The sequence below is a fragment of the Idiotropiscis lumnitzeri genome, chromosome 1 (assembly GCF_059441095.1).
Source record: "Idiotropiscis lumnitzeri isolate Australia: NSW breed Sydney's pygmy pipehorse chromosome 1, RoL_Ilum_1.0, whole genome shotgun sequence".
NCBI lineage: Eukaryota > Metazoa > Chordata > Actinopteri > Syngnathiformes > Syngnathidae > Idiotropiscis > Idiotropiscis lumnitzeri.
In genome coordinates, this window is record NC_142391.1 from 10,821,513 (window position 1) to 10,843,878 (window position 22,366).

At 40.5% G+C, this 22,366-nt stretch overlaps 1 protein-coding gene across 1 annotated transcript; it reads right to left on the reverse strand.

Annotated features, from left to right (window-relative positions):
• Positions 1–19,188: 19,188 nt before the first annotated feature.
• sox11a (SRY-box transcription factor 11a) lies at positions 19,189–22,125 on the reverse strand. Its single transcript, XM_088316268.1, has one exon. It carries the CDS (start codon positions 21,967–21,969, stop codon positions 20,815–20,817), a length of 1,155 nt encoding a protein of 384 aa, XP_088172394.1. The 5' UTR covers positions 21,970–22,125; the 3' UTR covers positions 19,189–20,814.
• Between the last annotated feature and the right edge of the window lie 241 nt (positions 22,126–22,366).

Genomic DNA, 22,366 nt, shown 5'->3' on the forward strand with positions numbered 1-22,366 from the left:
TGACACTAAAGCATTACAGACCAATCGTCTTGCGAATGAATCCAGAATACAAGAAGAGTTGGAAACAAAGATTTAAAAAAAGCACAGATGAGAGACCAAACTAGTATTTTCTGTGTTATTCCGAATGTTTTTGGCCATAGCAGTCCAATATGACAGTAATAAAATTAGGCTATTTTTATAATTGGACATGAGAGACAAAATAGAATAGAATTCAAAGTCGGATGCTCATTTTAAATCTCTGATGTTCCACTGAGGAAATGTTCAAATTAAAACAACAACTGAAACACAAATAGTATGTGACACCACAAATGTTTTGCCGGCGTTTGTGGCAATTAACTCATCACAGGAATCTGTTGAGGCAACGTTCCAAAGCCAGAGATAAATTGTTCCTAGACAGCAGTCTTCCCGAGGGTAGCTTTTAGCACAGCAATCAGCGGTTTGCAACATGGTCGGACGCGCCTATGCGCAAGCATTCATTTTAGAAACAAGCGGAAAGTTGTCACACTCAACTCGGAGACAAGCTCGAGTGTAATGAGCACATGGCTGATAACCCCCGCGATTTTCCCAGATCGCTTCCACTGCTCCACACACATGCTTAAACGATTGTGTGTCGTCTTCTGACTGAGTGCCTAGTTAAACGTGTTTGTTTTGTTTTTGACAGCCTCCTATCAACGACACTTGGGGACAGACAATTCCAAAGAGCAGCTAGCTAGCATCCTATTCATATATTAGCTTCCTTTACTTTGCAGTGCCTTGAATTCGTGGCTGCACTTATGTGCCAGAATAAACATTGCTTAACCTTATAGTTGAAGAAAATCATCGAGAAATATGCTTTAGATTTCAAAAATTGGCTGCCTGTTCCTACGCTGTCAAGTGTCTTCAAATAGAAAGTAATTTTATTTCATTTTAATGTAGAGTTACTCAATGAAACATGTTAAAACAGACTTAAACTTGTGAAAGCAAACTTTTAAAATCATTTCTAGCATCTTTATCCACTTTCTCGCTCGCACATATCTCCAGATAAAATGCAGTGTGCTAGCTTCAAGCTGTTTATTCGTCACTGCCAGTCAAAGTTCACTGACATAAAACTGACACCAACAGAGTCAAACTTTAGACAGTATATTTTAATTGTAACATGTTCAACTAACCCCTTTACATCTTAATGAAAGTCTGCTTGGTTAATGCTAACATATGTCAAAAGAAACATAGACAAGCTAACTAAAATTAGCATAGCCGTTACAGTGATTGTAGCCCTTCAAACAAATGCAACGTTAACACGTAAACAAAACGCATTACAATACTCACAGGCAAATATTTTCTATATTTTCCCTGCTTTGTGGGAACAACAACTAATAATGGAGTTGGTTGGGGACCATTTCTGCCCCTTTTCTTGATTTCAACTACGCTGCATTTCAGTCTGTGGACCTCAGTGTTGGCCGCCGTGTTGCGGTACAATGTGGCACTTCAGTAAAGACGTGTAACTCAAAGTTCGGACTTGCCTGTGTACTGTAAATAACCATTAAAAAAAATCACTTCTTCCATACATCACTGGTGTGAATGATGAACTGCTATACAGCACCGATGCACTATTTATTTACAGTACCTTCATCTTTACTCTTGACAGTTTTACAATGTTATGAAGGGCTCAGATTAACTCTGTAACAAATTATTTACTATGAGAAAACATGGAAGGTAAACTGCTTTCTGGGACAGATTTATCTCATATTTGATCTGTGTGATTCTTAATTATTGTCATTGCTTGGAGTTTTGTAGATGATCCGTGGTTCTTTTCTCTTCAATTTTTACTTTCCTATGGAGCTCTACATTCTATTCAGTTAAAGTATTGTTATAGTCATGAATCTAAAACCATCTGCCTTTTTAAAAATATAATCCGGTGCACCTCAATTATCTTAAATTAGTTTCTCTAAGTTTACCTAATGAACTGTACAGTGAGCTGCTTCTTTTCTACGGTGCAGTCAATGGTTAATAAACATCTTGTGGAAGTAATTGAGTAAGCACTCGCGTGATAACAATGTGAAATACTCATTGCAGCTAGCTACATTAACTGTCACATCGGCCTGATATCAAATATCATATTGTATTATTGAGGGTATGCCGCTTTCACTTATTTTCCAACTCCAAAAACACCACCTTGCACTCTCAATCTACTGCTATAATTACCCCATCAAGCCAACCACCATATATATATATATGTATATATATATATATATATATATATGCTGCTAAAAAAGGGAGGTTGGGTCAGGTGAGAAGTAAACAAAAAATAATAAAAAATAAGGGAGAAACATATCACGCCCAGTATACAGTATATGTGTGATGTGTGACGTTTTAGAAGTCAGGGGAGCAAAGCCTTGAGGGCATACAATCAATATTACATTTTCCATTGCCACCTTCATAGCTATTGTAAATGGCTTGTGTCAAAAATAATAACAGGTTGTATCAGGAACCTTGGGTTTGCAATTTTGCTCCGAGTGCTTGGAGGCCCCCGTTAGCTCTCCCTCCCTTCCTCCAACACCGCTGGGTGTTAATGATGCCGTGGTGGCAGACACTTCTCACATTGCAGCTGACTTTTTTTTCCCCTTTTGTTGAAACCAATCTGCTCACTCCATCTCTTAAATCATGCCAGTACTGAGATCACTTGGGTAAAAGATATTGTCGCTGTCAGACAAATATCTTTGTCTGGCCACTTTATGATGATCTTGACTTTTTGAACATTACAGTAGCGCGACTGTACTGTATGTGTCTGCACGGACTGATGTTTCATTGGTAAAATGCCGGTGAGAATATATCATATAACCACAGCTGAGTATAATTGTTTAATAATAGGACATATTATAATAATGATCAAAGAATTAATTAACTGGCCTCTTCTGCTGATTGTGTGATAAAATTAAGCCAAAACAAAGTGCACTTCTTGGCTACAACCAGCAGAGGCGCAATTGATTCAAACTCAACAGCACAGAACAAAAAGAAAAATGCAACATTTTAGTTTTCCCATTTTTCATGAGCTGAACTGGCCTGTTGTTGTGCCATTCATCCATAAACATCATATTGTGCAGCGTGATGCATGTTTAAGAATATGTACACAATTCATCGAAGCTCACAATATACCAGTTCTTACATGGCCAGCATACTCACTGGACAAGTCACCCAACGAGCACATTTGCGATGCGTGTTCCAATTCTTGCCAATTTACAGGAAATACACCCAGCTATTGAAGAGGAGTGGACCAACATTGGAGATTCAACAGCCCTAAATATAAGAAATAACTACTGTTGTTCAGCAATGACCTCAATCAGATGTTTGGTTTGATAAGAACCTCGGCTCCTAGTTCTGCACCCACTGATGTGACGCAGTGGATTGAGCATTTGACATCAACAACTGAACATTATTATTAAACCGCATTACCCATGGCGAAAGCTGTCACTAAATCTGCCCGCTAATATATTCAAAAGGCAAAAGTACTGATGATGTCAAAACCTCCTTGATCGCTTCTTCATTCTACAGACAACAATCCTTTCCACGACAGTGGGTTTGACACAATCAGAAATGCCCCATAAGACAGGATGGTGTCCGTCCCCTGCTATGTGATAAATTAGTTTTAGCAGATCCTGCAACAGAGGTGTGCAAAAACCAAAAGTAATATGTCGTGACAGGATGCTGTTGTGGCCCATCATCACATCAACAGAATAGCCGAACAGCTTTTGTACGTGTGGTCCTTTTCCTCAGGCTTGCAGAAAGCTTCTTTTACACGGATGTCTCCGTCTGTGCACGGCCTTATCTGAAGAGCGATCTGCAGGAAGTCACAGAATCCAGGCTTATCTTGGCTAATTGTGGATGTATTTTTGTGTGTGACTGTGTGCGTGTGTCTTTGCAAAGGAATTGGAGGCGGGTAGGGGTTTTTTGGGAGGGTGTCAAATGCTGCAGGATCCAGCAGGGCACGTCAGCGCAAGAGTGGGAGGCGAGACTGACAGACACAATGCAAACGTCTGGCTGAAACAAACAACAGCAGCGCATACACAACGACGGCCATACAGAGAGTGACGGAATCACCCAGGGCATAGGTGACATTTAATCCATCCATCACATTTGAGCCAAAAGGCACATGTCAAGGTTGGTCAAACCTTGTGTGTGCGTGTGCGTTGTTTTTTTGCTCTAAATGCAAATGTCGGGTTTGTGAGTGATATGATTTTGCAGCACGGCAACGAAAGTGAGCTTTGAAACTCACACGGATATTTGATTGAATCTACATTTGTATCCCGGGTACATTTTCATCTCTATGAGCCACTTGTCATTGGCTCGAGGCAACAAATACTGCTGTCCAATAAAAGGATGTGCGGCGTCCAGTTGTGCCCAATGAGAGATGGCTCCAACGGGTGTCTTTAAGAGGTGATAAAAGGTCTGTGACCTTCCCGAAATGAAAGCACCCCACCCCCCTTCTGATTTGCCACAGCCATGGAAAGTTGGAGGCAAAGAGAGTGGGTGGTCTGTCCCCGGGTTCATGCGCTTTCCATTGCACAAACAGTCCAAATTTACATGTTTTTAATGGCCCCCGAGTGTACTGCTGTTGTAAATCAAGAGAGGGGTTTTAACCTCTAGGAGCCAGCATTGGGTTAATGTTTTGGCCGAGGACCGAGCAAATGGATGCCCGACACAACGGGATGCTTCAGACTGTAGGAGGGCAGATATGACTTTGGGATGTTTTTTTTTTTTTTTCGATGAGGCACATTGATTAGGATTTAACTAAAGAATGGGGCAATAGCAATCATAAAATTTGCTGAAATTTTTGTCATTGATATTTGAGCATTAAACTAGACCTAATTTTAGACGTTTCACTTTGGTTTCAATGTACAAATATGGTACGTTTCCACAAATACAGACTCAATAACATCTTATGAAGGCGCCTCCATTCATCATAGAATGAACAAATGAAATCACAGAAAAACTCATGCAAGTTTTACACTTTACATTCCGTACTCGTGAATACTTTGCCCATGGCATTTTCCTCAGCCATCATAAAGATCGTTCACATAACGTGACGTCTCCGAGGTACCATCGTGAGCAGCACACCTGGTACGGCTCAGTGGATCTCGGAAAGGGCATCAGTGCATCGGGAGAATTAGCTTCTCTCTAATTGAGATTCGGGCAGATTCTCATCATTTGGTTGTCTAATGACCATCTAAATGAGCGAGCTCCTATAGTAAGAGTTCTATTTGACCATGCCTTGCATTTGCCCCACGCCACGCTAAGGCTCTACTCACTGATTTTGGATTATGAGACACAATCAAATGATCAGAATTCTAACCGTATACTGTCATGATTTTCCTTTTTTTTTCATTTTTTTAAATCACTATTTAAGTTATAACATTAGTTTTTGGTATTTTTTTCTGCATTCACTTTCACTTTTATTGTAATAGCCTGCTGTGATTTGTTTATATATTAGATGTTTCTCTTTGTTGATCATGGTGTAGTCCAGGGGTGTCAAACTCCAGTCCTCGAGGGCCAGTGTCAGTGTAGGATCAATTCAAGCTAAGCGGTGGTGAATATGTGTGCTCTTCTATTGGCTGGCATCCAGTTCAGGGTAGACTGTAGTCTGCCTTTCGCCCGAAATCAGCTGGCATTGGCTTCAGCTCTCCCCCGTGACCCTTATAAGAGTTGTTGAAAATGAAATGACATGGTGTCATAGTGTCCCTCTCTCTCACTCTGGGTTTCCTCATTGGGATGCAGTCAGTGATGGGAGTTGTGTTGGGCTCTGGGGCGGACGGTGATGCCATGGATGCAGCTCGGCCGCCGTGGGGTAGTCGGGACTTGGCCTCAGTCTTCCTGTTGTACTGATTCCGCCGTCGGCCAGGGTCAGCGTCATGCTCGTGACTCCTGTTGCTGACGGCCCTCAGTGATGGCGCTTCTTCAGGTCCATTCTGTACTCAACCTCGCCTCGGAAGCCATGCTATGTATTTAATGGTCTTTTAAATTGCACCTACTTTCACCACAGGTGTTTGGTATCCCAGGGTTCTACAGAATGTGGGTGGGTGGGGTAATGTGTTTGTGTCTGTTGTTGTTGGTTTTGTGACTCACTTTGTATTGCTTTTGAAGAGTGAAAGGTGCTGTATAAATACAGGTGGGATTAATTGTTTGCTTGATTTTTTAATTAATTGATTGATTCTAAAAATATTTATAGCTGTGTTGCCCGGTATCAATTGCTCTATTTTGTACTGTCCACGTTTACCCAGTCGACAACTTGCAATTAGCCAGATTGCAAATTTTTCTGTCAAACAATCATCTGAAAACATGCCTATTCACATGTTTTTATTTTTCCTGTGCTACCCTAAGTTGTGGTCTAAAAGCCGCGTTTCTTCTAATGTTTCTGGAAAAACTCTTAATTGTATTTCCGGTGAAAATGCTTCCACAGCAAGTAGATCTGTGCCAAGTTCCCCGTAGTGGAAAAGGGTTCTTGGATTGTACTAACACTATAATTTCACTTTTGATTGATTGGTTTTTTTTTTTCTAAGTGGCAATTTTTGACCTGTCAAACCGTTATTCCTTTTCGTCATTGCTTCATCAATGTTGATGGGGCTATCTCCGAGCCCATTCACCGAACAGGCGAAACATGGGTCTGACCTTATACGACAACATAAAGCATTGCTTTTCTCACTCCCGCTACTCTCCATCCCAATCTATTGAAGATCAAATGAAGCTATCGATTCTCCTCTCACAAATATGGCGAGCTGTGCGGAATGACATCGCACTTAGAGATCATTGCATAAATGTACCCTAAATCACAAAAAAAGAGGAGGGGTGGTTACTAGCGTGGATGTAGGGTTGAGTGCTTGTGCATTCGCTTGGTGTTTAATCAACAGATAAAACTCTACCCATTCACATGTCAATATTTCCTATGACAACTGCTTATCCATGAGCTGGAAGACACCGGAGGCCTTTCAATCATCTTCGGCGAGTGAGTTGGGGTGAGACACAACAATCTGGAATAGTGAATTCATGCTGCATACACGATTATTCCGCCACGCCACAAGTTAAAGCAGGCAAGGGTCATCGTACGGCCATAGTTTGAGAGCCCACAATGTTCACTCCCATGCAATGACAGCTAATCGAGATGGATCGTCTCCTTGTGTGACCAACAATCACTGACAGAGTAAAAACTGCCATGATTTGAACAATGCATTTTGTTATCATCTAACAAAAAATGAGAGTGTTAAGAATTAAAATCAACCAGTACACTATCCCCTGAACTCTTTTCACACACTCATGCTGGCCTGCTGTGGCGGTACACACAGTCAGGCAAGTCACCTTATTAACGTCATGTTTAGACACGTATCGACCTGACTGCAGTGGCGATCAATCTGTGGTAAGGAAAGACAATAATGCAGAGTTCATCCCCACACTGTCCAAAGTCTCGGAGGCACTTAACGTTTGCCTCGTGCTCGTAGAAAACAACCATTTCCTGTCGAGCGTCTTCATGAATTAGCATCAAACATTTCCGAACATTTGCTCATGTCGTCTTTGCTTCATGTTTGATGAATAATATGGTAATATCTTCGACGATGCGAACCTGTGACAGATCAATCAGCTGATTAGAGTGGGAACATAATAAAGGTGCCGTTCTCACTCGGCATATTTCATATTAATGTTTTCCTCCTGTATTAACTAAAAGCTCTTTCATTTGTAATTAATCAGGCCAAAGTCAGTGCTTGTGGAAATATGAACCAATGATTTCTGAGCAAGAAGGATGTATTTTGACCCAGTCGCTGGCGGAGTAATAACGCATGCAGATTGACTGTCAAGAAAGCATACTTAAGCATACCATCAGAAACTAAAGAATGCACTCACGCTCACCAGCCCGTAAAACGCCGGCACATTGTTCTGTTTACTTGCTTCTGTGGCAATCAATATTGTAAATATGTGGAATCAGCATCTACGGAATGACAGAGTGACAACATTTATTCACAGATGATTCCTTCACAGGACTTAAAACAATACGGTGCAGACGATTGGATCCGTCTTCAAAGGCTTGCCTAATAGAGTTTGGGATGTTTATTAAAATTGACTGGCAGGTAAAAGGGACAGGTCAGCATAAAAACAACACAAGCGTATGTCGCCGTATTGTGTTTGATTTATGCGCATGGTCATCTGTGGCGTGCGTCTGCATGCGTGTGTGTGCTCGCTTTGTGTGTTTAAATCAATGGTCATCCCCCTGATACAAGATGGTACCATAAATCATTGTTTGTTGATCACTTGTCACGAGGCAGGGGCCTTATGGCGTTGGTCTAATTACTGCAGCTCGCAGCCCCACTGGAAGGAAAAAAAAAAGGTTGAGTGTGCCATAGAAAATCAAGGCAAGGTAGATTTCTTATCATTTTTTTCTGGACTAATCAGTTTGCGGGAAGCAGCACTTTTTCTTCCAAGTGAAAAGTAAACTTTACGGATGCCAGGTGCTGCTCAGGCTGCGGTAATGACGTACATTTAATTATGGAGTTCCATTTATTTATTTTCATATGTATTATTATTAGAATTTATTCGATTATTTTATCTATCGGATGAGTTGAAAGTATAGACATGTATATTATCATATATTGTTTTATGAGGTTTTGTTTCTTGATAGAATTGTAAAACTGCTCTCACTGGAATGTGTATGGTCCACAGGCTGTACCGTGGACTCCCCTCCCGTAATTTAAAGAAATATAGATGCTCTTGTATGTAATCTTAGTTTTAACTAAAGCGGCGTGTTGGTGATGGAACGTGCAGGAAGTGAGGTGATGAGGTCAGATGAGATTCTAAGGTGCACTGAAGTGAGAAATCTAGTGAATTAGATATCAGTCACACAACTGCAATGTGCAAGGGAGCTGCGCTGACAGGAACAGGTCGGCCACGCGATTGAAATTGTACCAAAACAACAAAATCTATTACCATGCTATTGCTACTCTACCGTGTATGTTTTTTTTTTTTTTTAAACAAATTCAAGCACATCTTTATTGGGACTCTCCAACTCCTCAGAGCTTTTCTTGGACGGCAAATCTCTTGACATCTATGTTTGTGTCTTGTCGACAAACACTCACTGGCTCACTCACTCAAATTGAAGCTGACATGGATGACTAATGTTTTTTTTTTTTTTGTTTGTTTTTTTGCCTTTGTAGAGCTGGGGGCCAATGTGACATTCCAAAAATATTTGAAGTCATGACAAATTCTTTGGAGTGGCAAGCTAACTAACTTGTCAAGGTACACTTGTGTGTTTCAGCGTCATTAAGTTCTGCGCGCTGAGCAGGTTTCTGTAACGGAGGACAAAATTGCTTGAAATGCACGGCAATTACACGCTTGGAGCCATCGCTTAAAGGATGAGTATAGTTTCTGTAGTATGGCCTAATGAGATTATTAGTGAGTTCTTACGATGAGGGCGCGTGCAGCTCACAGTGATATGGAAAATGGGATTGTATGAGTCAGGAATATGCTGCACCAACTGGCCTTCATGTTAATTACTGCATTACCCTTCCTAATTAACTAATCTGCAAAGTGTCTAATAATTCATGGACTCTCAGTGACACCTTTTCTTGCCCCGGTCATTTTACCTCACTTATTCTCAATCACTCGCAGTTACATCTCGTTTATACCCAGTAAAATGTGTTAGCTTGAGGCTAACGCAAGATTAGCATGTTGAGCAGGAGTATATCACACTGAGGCCTTGCGGGATGCACTCGTTCATTTGCATTTCAGCACTTATGCTGACTTGTCTGGAGTGTTGCAGTTTTGAAAATCAATGAGCTGTCTCCCTCTGATAACAGTTTTGTACCTCACCGCTTCAATCCATATTGTGACCGGCCTGTCACACAGGTGAGATGGATAAATAAGTGACATATTCCGTGACCTTTAGATGGACCCAAAATTAACTACGATTTACAAATATTTTAAAAGATGAAGCAACAGCAATGTTCTTGTAAGCATTTGAAATGTGACAACCCTGAATTTATTTATTCAGTGAGAGCACCGTTTATTGTGGAGATTGCGTTAAATTGGCACCGGTAATATGTCAAAGTCCACAATAGAGAGACCTTATAAAAAAAATTAGTGCTGTCAAGTGATTTTTTTTAAACAAATTAATCCAAAAAAAAAATTCAATGATTAATTGCGATTAATCACATTCTTTAACGACTATTTTTTTTGCAAAACCTGTAACAGATATTCACTTGAATATCATCTTAGAAATGATGTAAAATCACCCAATATCAAGTATATTTAATTCAAAGACTGTTCTAATAACTTTCTTTGATTCTTGAATACGATCTAAATAAAGACATCTTTAGAGGCATTTTTCTTCGAAACGTTTCTCACAACTGCCCACAAGCGCCACACCCCAGCAGTGGTAACTTGAAAACAGTGTTTAGTTCTGAAACGTGCTAAAGATGCACAGCTGATATGGCCCAATATTTGCAAAGTGTGCAAATTATTTTTGAAGTAAATCAAATGAGTTAAAATATTTAACTGAGTTAAAAAAAAAATTTGATTAATCACCTGAGTTAACGCTTTATTTTTGACAGCCCTATAAAAAATATTTAATGGCCATGCCACACCTCCAATTTAACCAATATTAAGTTTATCAAAATACAAATATATTTTAAAATACCCATATTAAAGTATTTTACTTGAGATATTTCCATGTCCATTACATTTTTGTGAAAACCAAGACTACTGATCCATAATTTCATCTAGTACCCTGTAAAGGTGAGAAATGTAGGTCATCCAGAACATCAAGAAGCAGCAGGCACATGTCTCTCTTATATCTGTAAGGGCGCTCCGGACCGCCTGTGGCCATTTGTAATGACCCAGCGACAGCCGTTCTCTGCCGCCTCAATCAAATGAATAACTCTGAGCAACCGGGAAGCAGGTAACGAGTCAAGGTAAGTGTCTGTCTTCGTCATGTTTGTGTGTATCAAGGATGAAGACTGAGGCCACACGTCACATCTTTTCAGAGTCGAGTGATCCTGCTGGCTGCAAGTAATCACACAAAACCTCCCACTGAAGCTTTGTCTACTAAATTTGTGCACAAATGTGTTGCCGACCTCATATTGTGTTGGTTGATCTGAATGTTCCCATAGTCCATAGATGCCGGGAAATGTGATTTGTTTCACATTTTTTGGGTTTCAAAATGCATTGTTGGGCACTGGGAAGATTTTCAAGTCCCATTCACTTCCTGGAACATGTTCATGTTGTGCCTATCCATTCCATCCCATGCACTAACATCCAAAGTTGTTTCCGCAGCAACACTTTGACCAAGAGCCGTTAAAATCTACATGCAGTTAATGGACTTTTTGGCAGCGCTTATCATTTTGCAGATGCAAACCTGCGAGGGCATTACTGACTTTTGCTAATTAGACAGGTCAACTATCCATCATCCACTCGAGCATAATTTGTTACAGGGTTGCTTAATGGCCGGATTAGAATCAACATGTGCACTTTCTGATGATTTAAACTTTTTAACACAATGAGATATTTGGTGTCCCTCGAATGTAGTAATTCATTTTGTCTTTAGACCAGGCCTCACGCAATCAATTTGTTGGAAAGATGAGCAAAAACTCAGGAATGTTAAGAAAAGAACTGATTGTTCCTTGGACCACAACACCATTTTGCGAGCCAATAACTGACAAAGGAATATTTTCAATTCGCCAATTTTCATGGAAGGTAACACCAGCTGACTAGAAAAGCAATAAAACGAAATTATTTTGATTCGCTTATAGTAATCCTTTGTGAATGAAAATATTTGATTTTACCTTGCGATACATTTTTGCAAACTGAGAGGAATTTAACAAGTCAGATTGTCATTCATCATGCTGTACATTACATCAAAGATGCACGGCAGAATGAACTTTTGTTGCGTAATAATAACCTCTAAGTCAGGGGTCTCAAACTAAATTTACCTGGGGGCCACTAGAGGCAGACTCTGGGTGAGGCTGGGCCGCATCAGGTTTTCCGCAGGAAAAAAATGAAAAAAAATCTAATCTTCTCAAATGTTTTTATTTTTATTTTTTAACACAAAATAAGATTTAAAAATAAATAAGGAATTAATAAGAAAATAAATAAGGAATTAATAAGAAAATTAATCAGTAATAAATAATAATAATGAGTCAAATGTCTGTATTAACAGTTCTTTAATCTTCTTCTGAACATGAATTGTCCTGAACATGAGTGGAACATTCATCAATCAAACCCCTACTAAAACATCGAAAAAAAATTACAATCCTACCCTCGTTTTAAAGATGAAGATGTGCCCAACAATAATCCGCGGTTCAATTTTATCCACTGTGACCAGGTAATCCTACATTTTATAATTAGTCCCGTCTGTGCTAGTGCTGATGCAAAGCTCCGTCAGACTGCACATCCTGTTCGCGCATGGGTCTCCTGTCAATCAAATCAATTGTCAAATAGCAGAGATCCTAAGCATTAACCATAGTTCTGGGATGAGTAGGCCTACTTCTGTAGTTATAAAGCTTTAATTACACTGTAATTAAAGCTTTATAACTACAGACTGGCACTTTACACTGTAAAGTGCCAGTCATATCAAATTCGCGGGCCGCACGAACATTAAACTTTCATAATAAGGCGGGGGCCGCAAACTATCATCCCGCGGGCCGCAAATGGCCCGCGGGCCGCGAGTTTGAGACCCCTGCTCTAAGTATTGGCAAATTCCTCATTCAGATTCAGATATCTCAAGTAAATCTGCTTAACGTAACATTTTTCACAACATATCTCTACATCATAAAGTAATGCCTGTGGAAAAATGCATGTTGCTTGTGTCAAAGCTGTTTAATAATCCTTGTAAATAATAACTGTGGAGTGTTTTAAATCATGTATTTATCTGTTTTATTTGATTTCAGCATTTTTTTCTGGTACTCTTGAGGAAAAAAAACTTACATGAAGTACACGATTATCTGTTTGAACATGATGATAAGTAACTCCAAAATTAAAAGTAGAGTTCAACGAAATTGAAATTGTAATTATGCATTAAAAAAAAATTAAATGAGATTAAGGTCATTTTACTGAAATAGTAATGATAAAATAAGAGAGCATAATTGCATTCAGCAGAGGACATTTAAGCATCTTGGGAAATTAGTCTTTGATCGTCATCAGTATAAACTGTTTGTGATTATGTAAGGTCTGCTGTGTCACCTGTAAATTTTGTATTTTGTCGCTATACAACAGTTACTTTATATGACTTAAGTCACTGCTTTATTCTCATAAAGTTGTGCCTTAAGATGATAAAATAACTTTATTTCTTGTATTACTACAGCATTGCCATAGTATTTTTTTTTAACTTTCATAATTTTCTTTTCTACTATCTGAGCAATCTTCATTTCCAGTGTGACCCAATTGCTCCTTGGTAACAATCCGTCAAACATCCATGTTAAGCAATCCATGCTTCCTGTGGGCAATCATAGAGGACCCAGTGTGCTAATTATTTACTGATGCGGCAAAGGCGAGCGACCGAAACTGAGCATTTGGTTGAACTGTGAAGGGATGCCCTGGTGGTGTCACCTGGGTAACACACATGTAGATAGAAAGATGGGGAGGGAACATAAGGGGGGGGGGTAGAATGAGGCGTGGAATGGTCAGATTGCCCTGGTGGAGTCGAGGTTCACTGGTGAGTCAGGGAGGGAGGGAGAAGGGCGGTGCACAGCAGGGGAACAGCGGCGGAGTATTAGATTTCAGATGCATATGAATGACCAACTGCTGGCTTTGCTCTAGCTTTAGGGGGAAATTGCATGGGCTCCCTTTGAGTTGCACTTTTGAATCTAGATTGCTGCTTTGCTTAATCCTAGTGTGGGCAGGTAGGGGGTCATGAATGTCTGTTGCCGGTGCCATTAAAATGGAGACTTGCAGGGAGGTGCTTTACCTCTTTTAAGTCGATTTTACAATACAGCTAGGGCGACCCAAGCACTCCAAATTAAGCCATTAGTTTGCGGTGAGAACCATATACAGTTGATTTATTTTAGGTTCATGCATCATTCTGGGCCAACAACACCCGCAAAAACCCCCCATCAACTCTTTCACGCGTGCAGGCAGTCTCTGCTCCAAAAGCGGGGGAGGAGGTATTGCTGTAGCCTTAAATCCATGCATCCAGGCAGATAGCCAAACAGACTTTCCTCAACAGCAAGCAACGAGAGCACTGAAATGAAGTGACAAAGTACTACATAGACCCTTTGATTAGATATAAATATATAATATAATATGGACATCTACAAAGAAGTGACAGAGCCGTAGTTAAATGAAAAAAAATTAAAAGTCAGAATGTGGTGGAAAAAAAGAAGGCACATTTTAGGGGGGAATTGGCCTTCCCATTGCCATTACAAATATAAATTTACTATAGATTGAGAACTGTTAACAGGCTTCTCAAATAAAAAAAAAATAAAAATACTGTCCATATAAACTGACCAGCGACAGCATGACGACGACTTGTACAATAATAATGATCCATCTAAAACTAGAGACGGAGCAAATATTCTCTCTTTACAAGGGCGATGCTCTGTTTTGCTCAACACAGGGAAAACAATTCAACAATGTGTTTATTATTGCTTTTGTGGTTTGCAGGGGCATCCAACAGGGGTGTAGTCGAGGGCCCTCTATCTTGTATGTCACACTCCTTAAATCTCTGTCAATAGATTATTACTTACATTTCAGTATCATCCTAACATTTATTTGTATCTCTGGGATCATGAATAATTTACAAAAAAAAAAAAAATAACCTATTACAGACCTTATTTTCTCAATTGGATTATGAAATCATTTCGCTATACCTCCAATTAACACAATGCATACTTTTGATCCTAAACTAAACTATAACAGGTTTAATTCCAATTTTCTCATTAGAAAGCGAGGATGAGCTCCCGTTGCTGCTGTACAGACAAATATCACAATTAATTGCAAACACAGCTCTGCAATTCCCAAACTGAGCACAATCAAGCCAACTTATGATTGCTCTCTGAGCAAATGTCATTACAAAACGCCTCTAATTACACTGATCCCATTATTGAGGCATTTATGAAATGGTATCGAAACTATTTGTTTTCTCCAGCGGTATGCAGCGCAAACAGAATTCTCGACCCCAAATCGGTAGAATGTCATCCAAGGGACTCTGTTTAATTAATAGTATTACTCCGAGTAAAAAAAAAGAGAAGCAGGTGCGTTTCCGAGTTCCTGTCCCCCCTCCACAGATAATTCACATGACTGATGCACGACCTCCGGCAGCTCCCCACAGAAAAGTGACCTTATCCCAACGAGATCTTCCCACTTGTCAGAACATATTCGAGGAGGATTGATTGAACTGTTTGTTTCTGTGTCGGCGAGACAATACCGCCAACTCAAACAACCCGCTGAGTCTCCTTTCAACTTCTTTCCTTGTTACTAACTAATGAAACTGCAACGTGAACAATCGGGAATGGGTAATACTTGTTTCCAGCATGAGAACAGACGATTCGCCAGCAAACAGTTTGTTGGTCGAGCACTCAATAAATGTACATTGAAACTTGACTAGTTTTCATCAACATGTGCAAAATAGCAAATCCTGTTGCAAATTATATACTTTATTGATCCTCATAAGGGGAAAAAAAAACGATCCAGTGGTGGCTTATATACCGACAACCACTCTTCTCATAAAACATTGTTTGTTAAATAGACATAAAATGGTGAATTTCCTTTGGGATCAATAGAGTACATATGAAACTGAACATAAAAGATGTGATAAATAGTGTAAACATTTATCAATATTATCATACAATATGCCGAAACCTGTCAGAGAAGGCATTCCACAGACAAACAACACGATATTTGGGGGGTTGGTTATAATTTCCATAATAATGTTGGATGAAAAAAAAAATTTTCTTGACCCACTACAAATGTTTGTAACTTCTCTGCATTAGGCTGCATACCGTTTTTTTCTCAAAGACAATGTCTTATTGGCCATTCATTAACATGTCAAAGACATTTTATAGCGGGTCTAAAAGCAAACGTTTTTGGCTAAATGCTGTAAACGGTGCGAAACCAGGACATGCGCATGTGTGTTAAGTGGTTGGCAAACGTGAGTAAACCACAACAAAAACAAAAGGGACAGAGCACCGTGTGTACAAAGAGTATAACACTCTCCGGCAACATTCACTGTACGGCTGATACGGCCCACAGAGTTACGTTACTTATACATCAACGTCCAATTCTGGACCCGCACCCGTACATTCAAAAGCAAAACTTTTTCAAAACTTTCTTGACAAAGTGACATCAGAACGACTGACCTGCCATGCATATGGACGCACTGCTTATATGGAGGAAAAACAAGGTATAAGGTATCTTATAAATTGAGCTCCAGTTTATTTTATTGGTAGCGAAAGAAGTCCTCCATCTGGCGTAGTACTTTTGTTCTGGAAGCTTTGGAGTGGCGTCTGCACCGTCAAATATGTCTGATATGTGCCTTATATATCACATGTACATTTCTCAAAGTGGAGTATCAAGATAGAGAGGATATGTAAACTCTAAACTGGAAGCCCGAAGCCCAGATTTGACACCCAAACCTAAGAATTGTGAGGCAGCTGTGTTTACCACTTGTACTGCTGTTCCAAAAACTTCACGGACCAAAAACATTTCCAAGATGTTCAGGAAAAAAAAATGGGTCTTTACTTTACTACGAGTTGAACTGATTGCAGAAGCAAAATAACCCCAAGCCCATTCGCTTTCCATTATTCACCCCTTTCCAATATGTACATGCACATGTGTGTGGACAATCTAGGAGGCTACTCAGGCACCATAGGGGGAATTGGGTCCATGATGTAATGCATCTGAGCTCACCGGATGAGAGTCAGCATGCAGGGAGAAGGAGGGGCGCTGTAGGAAGATGCGAGGGAAACATAACAGGCTTTGTTATTCGGCCATTTAATAACAAAAGGCCACGACATCGTAACACGTTTGTACCTTCAGTTCTTTTGGTGGGCGTTTGTGTGCGGGGGTCTTTGTGTAGGTGTCAGGCATTTGACCATGACTTCCAGATGTAGATGAATGATTCAAAAGCTCATGGAATTGAAAATGACTTACTCGTGTTGCCCCACTGGATCAACTGCCCCAGCATCTCCCAAGCATTCCAGATTCCCCCTTTTTTATTTATTTAAGCAGGAAATAGGAGAAAATTTCAACGGGTCACTAATTTCATTTCAACATGTAGCAGTGGCATTAGCCCTGAGCAGATATTTCAGAGGAGCACAAAATCAATGTAGAGATTCTGCAGGGAATAGCCCAGGAACCCATTAGCAACTTTGACCAATAGGTCAGCTAAAGCAATAGCTGGATAAATGTTTTATTACAGATTTGCAAGCTGACCTAATGGGGGGGCCAGTACCTGCGCGGCCATGCATGGCAAATATTAATCATTAGATTCTATTGCTATAATGAACACAAATCTCTCAGCAGCCCGAGATGTGCGGCTCGTATGATCTATTAGAGGTGGATCTCTTTAGCCACGCCTCGGAGGAGACTGCAGGACGCATGTGTGCAAAGACGTAAGCACTTAAAAGTTCATCATTTGACATTCTTTGACATAGTAATATGACATCACTTATGGGGAAGATATGTTTTCTAATTGCGCCCAAGTTTCACCTATGACAACATGCTTTAACTCAAACATTTGTCTGCCGTGTGCGGGTTGGAGGATATTTGCACATAAAGTGACGTATGACTGCTTTTAATAGTCACCAATTTTTACACAAGAATCAATCAAACTGGAAAGAATACCAAGGAAATTAGCCTTTATTTTTCGAGGACAAATTGAGAATTGGGATCATTCATGATAAAAAAAAAAAAAAAAAACATTTCTGTTCAACGATAGAAGAGCAATGTGAATGCATGTTTTGTTTTGACACTTTTTTTCTTCAAAAAATGTTTGATTCTCATAAGATTAGGATTATATATATATATATATATATATACACATATATATATATATGCAAATATATATATATATATATATATACTGTTTATTTCATCTTAAAAATGTTTCTCTGAAATTGCTATTTATTTTCTTTTCAGAATGTATCATTTTTGTTATATTTTCATGAAAACTTATGTGAAATCTAATTATATTATTCCAATCATTTATTTCAAATTTGACCCTACAGATCTTCGTAAAATTATTGTAATCATACACTTATAGTAGTGATGAATATTGAAGACTTTGAAAGGTATATTTTATCATATGTTTTACAAATAATTAAATAATCCGTAGTAACTTTATGAATTGTAAAATGATGACTTTATTTTGCTTCTGTTCTCTATTCTAAGTTTTGTGACATTCACGTCCATTTTTTATTCTGGCCCTATAGAATCATTTGTGCACAACATTGTTGCAAAAGTAATTGTGTAGTAATGTATATAGTAGTAATACAGTAATATATTTCTCTCACCTTCCTTTTCATGTTGCGTCTACTCGTCGCTTTTCATCTTATCAGAATAGGAAGTGTGGTGTCCACTGAAATAATCATTTGAAATCGTCTTTGCTTCTACCGCAAATCGTGATATTTTTAAGAATTAATGGATCGCTAGACTTAATTTCCACAGTGGAATTATATTCCTAACAACACATTTTTATAGATTAGACATCTGCTTGGAATAAGTGCAAATGTTTATCTCAGAGTGAACATATGTCAGATGTGATGCCTTTTTTTTTTTTTTTTGCACATCTCTCAAGCGGCGAGCTACTTTTCTGAATGGAAGCCAGATACACTGAGTGCTCCCACATGCTGTGTAGGGGGAGGGAAGAGGGTGGGGGAAGCGGCTCCTGTTTCCAGCTTCGTCTCCAAGGGGACCACCGAGCCCACCAATCGCGTCGCTGAGCGCCAGCAAGCGGGCGATTCAATTTCTTAAAGGCGCAGCAGCCACTTTCAAACTGGACACATTGTGCAAGTAAATCAGTTTCAACACTGGAGTTAGGCGGTTTGCTTTCATTCATTTTTTTTTCCGTCTTTTTTTTTTTTTTTTTTATTAAATGTGAAATCACATGTTAGTTTGAGCCCATCCATTTCTCACAGTAGCTGCCTAAAAACAAACTAGGCATCATACTGTTAACACATCCTTTTTCAAAACATATAACACAGTTGTGTACATATACATATATTCACAAACTGAAAGGACAGTCTATGGTGGTAGGTTGTTATTTATTCAAAAAAGATGACAGGTTCACACTCGGAATGTGAAGTAACTACTGCCCAGAGCTTCCAACAAGAAAAAAAAACGCCTCGGCATATAATTAAGTCATACTCCAAAACCTTTTTTTTTCTTTTATCAAACAGACTTTATATATGAGACTCACATAAAAATAAACTGCTTTTTTAAGTGCAAGAAATAAAAAATACAGGTTTATGGTTCATGATAAAAAAAGAAGGCAGTCTTCAGTTTTAAAATAAAGTTTCATTTAATGAAACAGGAGTGTGGAATGTATTTTTTTGCTTGCTTTGACCACCGCTGTATCACACCATGCCCTTTTGCAGAAGTAATCGTCGTGTCAACTGGTTTGTCCCCCCCGCCTCCCAACCCACTATTATTTCCAATAACATTCAAAAATGTGTTTGTATGTATCACACCACAGGCCATACGAACTTGTTTTGCATCAGTTCCAGCTGATTTGTTTTTATTCTTTGTCTGCCCGGACAGGCTTCAGCATCATAACATGAGACGATGTCGACAGTGCACAAGTCTGTTCAAATTTTTCCCATCACTTGCTACAATTGTTGATGGTCTGTTTCTTAAAGAGTATTATATTGCACAAAAAATGAGAGGGGCGAAAAAACAGTATGTGCCATAGAAATACCAAAAAATCCAGTTTCACACCTGCGATCGGGACCCATCCACATATCACGAGTATGATATACATAAACTCCTAACTTTACTATATTACAGTACATATACAATCTTGAAACTAGTTCCAGCTCTGAGGTATGTGTATCCCCCATGACGCCATTGTATTGTCTACAAATACTCAACAAATCTGCTCTACAACTGTACAAAAAAACCTAGTTGAAAAATCACAAGGCATTTTTGATGCAAGTTTTAATTTAACTTAATCCTTAAAACCAGGACTCCCTTGCATGCGTAAAAACAAAACAAAAAAGGATAAAGGGAAGAAGTGCCTGAAACTCACTGAAAGCACAGTAAGAACATTCCCTTTCGACTGTACAAAAATATGCCTGAAAATATCTTACTTTTTCTTTTAAAAAGATGAGGTCTGTCATGTATCAAAATGTTTCCTCCACGTGTTGTGTGTACACTGCTGAGGTTTGTCAAATTTATCCAAACAAGGAGGAGGTAAACGGAACCAGTTACAAAAAAAACAAAAAAACATTTGATTTAGAAATTACAGAAACCGTGCGGGTTTTTTTTTTCTCTGGTAAAATAACATCCTGAACAGTTCACAGATTTGCTTCGAGTCAGTCCACAAGTTTCGTCTCCCTGCAGTTTGTCTAAAAAGAGGATAAGATGCATAGAAGTTCATGTTTTCCCCCCGGTATGTGTCAGGGAAAAATCCATAAAACCCTGTCATGCTGCCAGATAACAATTTAAAAAAAGTCTGCAGACTTGTGTTTGTTTGTTTTTTTTACATTTTTTGCTACCATCTTCTTAAGCATCTCAAACCTCAACTTGCCTCATGGTCCTGAAACACAGGACCACCCTCCAAAAAAATAGGAGGGAGGCAGAGTTCTTTATGGACAACTTGATCAGGACAAACGTTTCATTGAATTTCTCCCCTCTGTATTATTACTCGTTAAATCAGTATGTAAAGACCAGGTCGGAAAAGTTGGCCTCCAGCCAGTCCCCTGCGATCATCTCACTGAGTTCAGGCGTGCAATAGTCTGGGAACTCAAAGTGTGAGCCCAGGCTGCCCTCGCTAAACGAGTCCAGGTCTTTATCCACAAGGGACAACGACAGGTTCCCTGAATTGGGGTTGCCCAACTCCGAGCCAGAGGCGCTGGGGGCGAAATTCAAACTAAAGTCAAACAGCAAATCGTCCGCGTCCTCGCCGGAGGAGGAGCTGCTGGATGAGGAAGAAGAGGAGGAGGACGTGGAGACCGACCTGGAGGATGCTGGTGAGAGGGAAGCAGCGTGCAATGTGCTCTGCTTGGAAATGTTCTTGATGTTGTAAAAGAGTCTGTTGGTGGTGGAGGTGTTGGTGGAAGAGCCGCGCAGCTCCTCGTACATGCTCGCCCCCTCCGACTCGGCCGAGGAGCTCAGTGTGGGGCTGGCGGGCACTTTGGCGACGTTGTACGGCCTCAGGCGCTCCTCCTTAATCCCCCCGACCCGGTGGTGGCGGTGCATGTGGTGGTGCATATGGTAGTCCTCCTCGTAGTCGTCGTCGTCCTCCTCCTCGTCGCTGGGCTCGCTCTTGATCACTTTGGCGGCCTTGAAAGCCGGGAACACGCCGCCGCACTCGTCCGCGTAGCCGTGCGAGGATTTGGGGCCGCTCTTGGTCTTAATCTTGCTGCACTTCTTGCTGGGGGTCTTTGCCATTTTGCCGCACTTCTCCGGTGACGGCGCCGACGACGACTTGGAGCTGTCGAGCTTTGGTTTCTTCTTGGGTCTGTACTTGTAGTCGGGGTAGTCGGCCATGTGTTTGAGCCGGAGCCGCTCGGCTTCCCGTATGAACGGGATCTTCTCGCTGTCCTTCAGCATCTTCCACCGCTTGCCGAGCCGCTTGGAGATCTCGGCGTTGTGCATGTCCGGCGACTGCTCCATGATCTTTCTCCGCTCGATCTTGGACCACACCATGAATGCGTTCATGGGTCTCTTGATGTGGCCCGTGGCGGTCTTGCACCAGTCCGGGTTGATGGCCACCGGGCTGCACGCCATAAATTCACTCTCCTCCGAGTCCGTCGCCTCCCGTGACATGCTCCCGTCCGTCTCGCTGTTGTCGGTGTGTTGCACCATGGTGCCACCCCAACACCTCTCAACACTTAGTCAGCCCCGGCTGCGTCCTCTCTTTTTCTCTCTATTTCCCCTTTCTCTGGTGTCTGGGCACCGGTCTTTTTTTAAGGCGTCCAAACGCGCGCGTCTCAAGCTCTGCACTCTTTTTGCAGACTTCTAAACTGCCTTCTTAACTAGTTATCGGCTTTTTCGTGCCGCCTACGTCACGGAGCGCCATCCAATCACGACGCTTAATCCCCGCCCAACAGACTCCATCCAAGACTCCTCTTAACCCTTTTAGTCCTCCCTGTCGGAGTGGAAGAGGAGGAGGAGGAGGATGAGAAGAGGGGGTTGGTGGGGCTACGCAGTGACTGGGCCAACACTTCGGCACAGTCGAGCGCAATAAACACAGCAAAATGAC